Source organism: Parus major, chromosome 5 (assembly GCF_001522545.3).
Source record: "Parus major isolate Abel chromosome 5, Parus_major1.1, whole genome shotgun sequence".
Taxonomy (NCBI): Eukaryota; Metazoa; Chordata; class Aves; order Passeriformes; family Paridae; genus Parus; species Parus major.
This window is the reverse complement of record NC_031774.1, coordinates 54,984,403-54,991,722: the sequence shown is the minus strand read 5'-3', so window position 1 is coordinate 54,991,722 and position 7,320 is coordinate 54,984,403. Positions and strand designations below refer to the sequence as shown.

General features: G+C 50.1%; 1 protein-coding gene across 4 annotated transcripts in view; it reads left to right on the top strand.

Moving 5' to 3' along the window:
* The window catches only part of AKAP5 (A-kinase anchoring protein 5), a 9,028-nt gene extending 4,316 nt beyond the window's left edge, over positions 1-4,712 (top strand). For all 4 annotated transcript variants that reach the window (XM_033515332.1, XM_033515334.1, XM_033515333.1 and 1 more), the window contains one exon: positions 1-4,712. This exon is cut by the window's left edge and continues 1 nt beyond it. In XM_033515332.1, coding sequence (XP_033371223.1) covers positions 1-474 — 474 coding nt within the window. In that variant the 3' untranslated portion in view covers positions 475-4,712.
* Positions 4,713-7,320: the final 2,608 nt, after the last annotated feature.

The window sequence follows — 7,320 nt, the reverse complement described above, 5'->3', positions numbered from 1 at the left end:
GCAGTGAGTGCACAGGATGTATCAAGTGTGCAGGATGCAGTGAGTGCACAGGATGTATCAAGTGTGCAGGAGGCAGTGAGTGTGCAGGAATGCTCCAGCCGTCAAATATTAGAAGCAAATGCAGGTGCTGGTGTCAGCATCGTCATCACCATCACCGAAGCTGAGGACTCCGACAACACCGACTCTGACCAGGCCTATGAGCCGTCCCCAGTTTTGCGTCAAAAAAAGCAAAAAGGGAATAAAAAATCGAACAGGAATGCTGATGTTGGTGAAAAAGAGGGCCCCGAGGCTGGTGGCGGTCCCCAGGCAGAGGAGAAAGGTCTGGGTGACCAGGGGCACAGAACTGGGGAGCAGTACGAGTTGCTCCTTGTAGAAACCGCCTCTTCCCTCGTGAAGGCGGCCATTCAGTCATCCATAGAGCAGCTGGTCAACGAAATGGCCCTGGAACAGAATAAACACAACAGCTTTCTGTGATGGCAGCCTTGCCCCAGAGAGAAAGAGTAGAGGGAGTGATTTCAAGCTCCATTTGGCCTGCGGGGTGTGTGGAGAACTCGGAGAGCTCCCGGGGCCGAGGTGTAGTTAATTCTGCATGCCCGTTCAGTTGTGTGTCTACGTGGAGCGGATCCTGGGATGTGGGCAGACCCTGCTGAGTGCAGTGCATCCCCTGGGGCTTCAGACAGCGCCACTGACCACAGCTGCGGAAAAATTAAGATGTTACAGTGACTGTATTTTCACTTATTGGCACATTTATGTCAAGGCCACATTTCTGCCGTCACCCATGTCCTATTTCCCCGCTGCTCACGCTGCAGATCTGTACATACCATGTGTTTGAAGAAAGGTCCTGAGAGGCAGTGAGTGCCTGTCCTGCTGCTGGGCTGGATTTGGGGCACGCTGAAACAGCTGGAGGCTCGTTGGGGCTCTACTGCAGATGAGGAAGAGTGAAGTGTCTGCAATATTAACACGGAAGCATCATTGCCAGGCTGTGTTTTGTGCTGTGAACAGGCCCTTGCTACGCACAGGCACCGGGAACCGCGGTCACTGCTGTCGCATGAAGCCGGAGAGTTCCAGTGAGCTCCCTCTCTCCTTCACTCGGCCTCTCCCCCGTCACAAGCAGCCTGTGCATCTCCAGATTCGCTCAAGCTCAACATCGGGCTCGCCTTGCTGACCCCGGGCTGCGCGAATGCCAAGAAAGCGACAGCGCCTCGTTGGCTGTGGGGCCTTTCTCGCACCACGAAACCCAAGGGGCAGAACTCCCTGCTGGGCTGGGCGAGAGCAGCTCTGCCACAGGCAGCCCCTCTCCTCCCTCCCTCCTTCCCTCCCTCCCTCCCCATCCCGCTGTCGTGGTGAAGCTCTCCTCAGATGTAGCATATTTTTTATACATGGCATGCGATATAAATAGCAGTGAGCTGCATGCGTGTTAGCAGTCAACATAGTTTGGGAAGCTGCCGTGTGCTGCCGGCACTGGGATTGCTTTGGTTGGGTCTGAGTGCCGCTGGCATCCCTGGCTGCCTGTCCCTCACCGCTCCCCGCTCGCAGCAAAGCCCTCCTGCCTTCATCCAGCCCAGGCATCCCTAGGGAATGGTGCATTATGCCCGGCTCGCTGCCACCAGGCTCTGGCACGCCATGTAGCTCGCTCTGAAACATGCAGGGAAATGCTGGAGCAATCTTACCAAAGTCCTCAGGGAAAAAAATCCAGACATGAGGGCCTGAGGACATGGCTGGAAAATGCCTGGACAAGCAACACTGCTGTCAAACCCCCGCCAACTGCCCTGCCCCAAGGGGGTTTGCACAGGGCTAGCGTGCGTGTGCGAGCATCACCTCCAGCTAGCAGCTCTCCAGGAGAAAGGGGCCTTTTAATGACATGGGATTGCATCTGCGTGGCCAGGAGTTGTGTCCAGCTGTGGGCAAGGCAGTGTGTTCCTCTGAGAGAATTCTCCTGCGTGTTCCTCAGCCAGCACAGAAATAGCAGCTGCGCTTGGCAATTGCTCCCTGACCACGCACTGAGATTTCCCTTCCCAGCGCAGACTTTGGATTCCTGCTGAAATACAAGGGCTGTACCTGTCCCTTGTACCTGGTGCACAACCGTGTTTTAAACCTCCTTAAAACATCTCCTTGATGTCACAAGAGGACTGCGAGCAGCAAGAGCCACAGCTCATCTCTGTGCAAGTAAAACTTAAAAAAACCCAGAGGGTGGTAAAGAAAAAAAAAAGTGTCTTTTTTTTTTTTTCCCTGTGAATTTGTTTATGAAGTTATCAGCTATTGATAATTCAGTGTGTACAATTTTAATGGCTTTTTACTTCATATTGGTCCTTTCAGGTATTTTGCCATAGTTTTGAAAAAGGGACTTTTAAAGGACAAAAGATGTACCTTTGGAGCTGCCACAGCACCCTGGGAAGGGCCATCCTGACGCTGGGAGTGGCTTATGGGATTACACTGGGCACTGTGGCAGGCTGGTGCTGAGCAAAGGGCTGCAGCATTGCTGTGGGATCCCACTGGAGTCAGCTGCACAGGAGGATGTCCAAGCTTCAATAAATAAACACAAAATAACCCCACAGGGCCAGGCTGTCATCCTCTATCAGCCTGCTAAGCTGTTCTGGGAGGATTTTGCGTTATTTCAGTATTGCCTTTTAGGTGAAACACATCTTCAAAAAAGGAGGAGAATGGCAGGAATGCTTAGTCCTGCCCTGCCCTGCGACTTGCTCTGTGTCAGGGGGTTGGTTTGCATCCTCTCTTGTAGCTGGTTTTCCCTCTGTTACAGCTGTACATAGAACTGATGATTATTTCATTAAAGGTGAATGTACCTGTTGTTTTTTTGCCTTGTGATTGAGTGGGCAGCTATGGAGAGATTTTATATGTGAAAGGATTAACTCACAGTGGTGCTCTGTTGTGTCCAGCTTTTTCAGGCAGTCATACAGTGAGCAGACAGAAATCTTAATGTTGGTGGCAGATCCAAATTCTTTGGAGGTTTGCTCCTCCTCTGCCCTTTCTATGATGTTTCCTTTTGGTTGCTGGTCAATCATTTCCACTACAGAGTCCTGGCTGCCCAGGGACTGCTGTAAGGAATTTGTGAAGGATCACAAATCTCTGGCAACTAAGAAAAGCCATCCTGCTGCCCCATGGTTAAACCCCTATTAGATACCCTGTGGCACCAGAGGAAAATGTTTGAGGCTATGCAGACTGACAAGGGTCAAACCCCCCTGCCAATGGAATGGCACAGCTCTGATTCCATGCAGGAGGTTTGGTTTCTCTGCAAGCTGCTTCCTGCTCCCAAGGCCTGGGATTGCTGTTTCCAGATGCACAGTTTGGTGCTGACAGCGTTCAGGTTGGGGCATTTTGGGAGGGGGAGCAGCACATTTGGTGTTTTGGCACTTCCTGTGACAGATCAAATCAGTCCCACACCCTAAATGGTTTGTTTTTGCATAATGTCCTTCATGTAATTTCTTGAGACACTTTAAAATGTACACAAAATGCGGGGAAAGTTATACATTTTTAATAGTATTAATACTATTTATTCTTTCAGGTTTACAGAACAAGATATAGGCTCATAACAGCCGCTAATGACTTAATTAAGATTCTCTACTCCTTCCTTATGATTAGAGAGTAGAACATTAATAAAACATTTATTCTTTCATAGAAGGAATGATAAATTTACTATTGTGAAAGAGTGCCGGGCCAGGGAACCTGTGAGGATGTGGCTGCGTGGTTGTGCCAGAGCACCAAAGGGTGCCCTGACTTTAGGACCATCATCCTCACCAACAGCTAAAATAATCTGGAATTACCATAGAATCACAGGATCATTCAGGCTGGAAAAGACCTCTAAGATCACCAAGCACTGCCAAGGCCACCACTAAACCATGTCCCCAGGTGCCACATCTACATGTTTTTAAAATCCCTCCAGGGATGCTGACTCCACCACTGCCCTGGGCAGCCTGTTCCAATGCTGGACACTCCTCTCAGGGAAGAACTTTTTCCTGATATCCAATCATTTTTATAGCCACATTCAGCTTGCTTATGAGCTGTCTGGCTCCTTACCCAGAAATTCATTGCTTGCTGTCCTCTGAATTATGGAAGTGGTTCTTCAGCTCACCCCACAGCCTGTGCTGCTGCTTTTGTCCCAGATGTTTCCAGTGCTCTCCTCAGTGGGGACAATTCAGCTCCATATCCAACAAGTTCCCTGTTCCTGCTCTGCTCTGCTGTGTAATTTTGAATATTTTCATCTCCCACAGCTTTTTTTATATTAGCAGCAAAGAAAAGGGTGGTTAAATAGTATAAGTCACACGCAGAAAGGCTTCCAGGGAGATAAAAAGCTTTTCTGTTAAGTCAACACTGAGCCCAGCAGAAAACAAGTGTATCCATTGAAAAATTCCTTGTGGAAACTGCCAGTAGACAATGATGGCAGAAACAAATATTGCATTTTCTTTCCTGCTCTGGGTCAGCAAAAGTGGATTAGAAATGCACAGGGCCGGATCTCCAGCTGCTGAAGGTCACAGCAGCTCTACAGGCTTCAAAGCACTGACTCTGGAGCAGCCAGAAATCTGGTGTTTGAATCCAAGATGCAATCCCCACACAAATCATGGACATTCTCACATGCAACTTGTAATAAAAGTGAAGATATGGTTGTGGGGGGGTCTTGCTGTTGCTTTTGTGAGGTTTGGGCTGTTATGTTTTTTTCACAAATGTATGTAAGAAATGGAGTAAATTCACAAAATACATGGGAATCCTGGTTTGCACTTACTTGGAATGGATGGATGGATGGATGGATGGATGGATGGATGGATGGATGGATGGATGGATGAAAGGCAGACCCACATGCTACAGACAGTAAAGCTCTAATGTTTCCTGTGTTACAGATAGAACTTTTCAACATGAGTAACTCAAAATTAACTGCTCCAAGGAAACAGACTGATTTAAATAATTGCTTTAGTATGAGTTTACCTCTGCGGTTTTATTTCCCAGAGAAACGGTTCTTGTCAGCTCTTGTTGGGTAGTACTAAAATAATTAAATACTTTTCATTTGCAAACAGACAGAATCTTAACATTAAATGTGACTTAAAAAAAAAAAACTAATCAGACTATGTCATTTCTTATATGGTTATTTAAGCTACAATATAGGTTAACGTTTTTTAGGAAGCACAGCTTTCACATATCTTTCTTTTTTGCAAAGAATTGTGAAGAGTGCAGTTCTGTGCCAAATGATAGGAATTTTCTGCTGTGGGGTTAAAGTCCACTTAGCCAAAAAGTGGATTTCAGCAAAAATACCCAAACGCAGCATTTTAAAGTAGGTTTTATTATATAAAAACTGACAAAAAGGCTGGATACAAAAGGGAGGGAGATGGTAAGAAAACATGTTTTGCAATTCAGATTGTTAAGATGAAAGTATCATCTGCAGCTTGAACTGGCAGTCACCCTGTCAGTCCTGAAGTTAGACCCTGCAGAGATCTGCCTTCCAAACCTCTTTAATCTGGAAGAGGTGACAGCCCCCATCACGATGGGTGCACCGGAAGGGTCCCTTCTGCAGGTACCGCTGTCCTCCTTTCGGGAGGTGCCTTTCCAATGCCAGGTCCTTACCGGGCTAAGGTAACACACCAAGCATCACTTTGCCGTTGTCCCTGAGAGAAGATTTCCTTCTGGAGAAGGATGCCGTCTCTGCGCCCCAGCTCCAGTCACTCGTGTCACATTTGCTCTCTCCATTTGCCATTTTAATGAGGACTGGAGGCCGCGGTGCCGGTGTGTCAGGGCTCAGCTCGGCGTGACGGCAGCCTGCTGAATGGCAGCCGGGTGGGAAGCGCAAGGACCGCGACTCCTACGGAGCTCCTGAGCATCCCCCCGGGAAGGGGGAGCGGCGCTTCCCCGCTGCTGCCGGCAGCCCCCGCCGCTCCCTGCCTGCCAAACCTCGCAGACTGCGCCGCACGAAGGCGTCGGGCTCCGGCGCAGCCCAGACAGCCTGAAACCGAATTTGCATTCCATTTCCTAGCTGGAGCGAGGCAGGGGAGGCCGAGGCTGGGAGACTCGCGTCCCGAAGCTCCCTGACGTGTGTCGGGCAGCCTGCGGGCAGCAGGAGCGGGCTGGGGGCCCGGCCGGCGAGCGCAACAGGCACAACAGGACGGCGCACCCGCACCCCGATCATTAGCGCGATGAGTAAGCGAACAGCGAAAACAGCCTGGCGGGGGATGCTCGGCCCTAATGACAGGCTGGGGCCCCTGCCCTGCTGGCTCCGGCGCTGCTGCGGGTGGCGGAGGCTGCCGGAGCGGGTCCCTGCCGGGATGGCTGCGGGCAAAGGGGAGGCGCGGAGCTCCAGCCTCCGCTCCCGGTGCTCCGGCTCGGCTCGGCTCGGCTGCACGCCCACCTCCATCCTGTCTCCATGGCTGACACCACTGTCTGCCTGCCACGAGGTTCTTCTCCTGCGTCCATCAGCCCTCCATGGCTCGCCGCCCTGGTTTCCCTGCCCTAGCGCCTATAGCTGGCTTTAAGTCCTAAAACCAATGGGTTGCAAATCCCAGCGATTGCTAGGAGGGACAGAGGGCTTTACACAGTGTTTTCTCGTTTGTGCCAGAAATAGGGGGGTTCACACGGACTGAACATTGCTGCCCTGTGCATCCCGGGGGGTACCCCCAAGGCACGGGCTGCCTGCAGCCCCCCAAAGCTTCCCAGGGCCATCTTCGCTCAGGTGACACCCAGTGCAGCAGAGGAGGCTGACAGCTTTGCTCTGCCTTTGTTCCGAGGGTGCAGCCTCTGGTTTAGAACAGTTGGTGGAGAACATTTCCTCTCCTAGGCTGCTTTTGAAGTTGTGTCATTACTTCTTCTTAATGAAACATGCAAATCCTGTAGATGCTGTGATTGCATCTCAGGGAACTCAGTCTTGACACAGCTCTGGTTGTAAATATTTAACTGGCATGTAATTTAGGGCACATCCATCCTCATTACTTTTTTCCTCACGATTTCTTATTGCTCAGAATATATTTTCCTAGTGCTGGACTGCTGGGAAGCCCGTTCTGTTGCAGTCTTTTTTGGCAATCCTGGGGAAGAGACTGAGTTTTATGAAACAGGGAACCTGAAGATCATGGCAGAGGTGTGGCATGGCCTGGTTGGCTGCTTGCTGTGGGAGGCCTTCCATAAGCCATGAAGAAACCTCGTAGTTTGGCCATGGTTCCCTTCAGTGATGCTGAATTGCATACGCTGAGGTCACTTTTCACTGCAGTTCTGAAGGCTTTACTTACACAGGATAAATACTTTCTGTCTCCAAAATAACAGAAAACTATTCAGTATCAGCATTACACTGAAGAAATGAAATCTCATGATAGCAGTATTTCATGGCCTTAT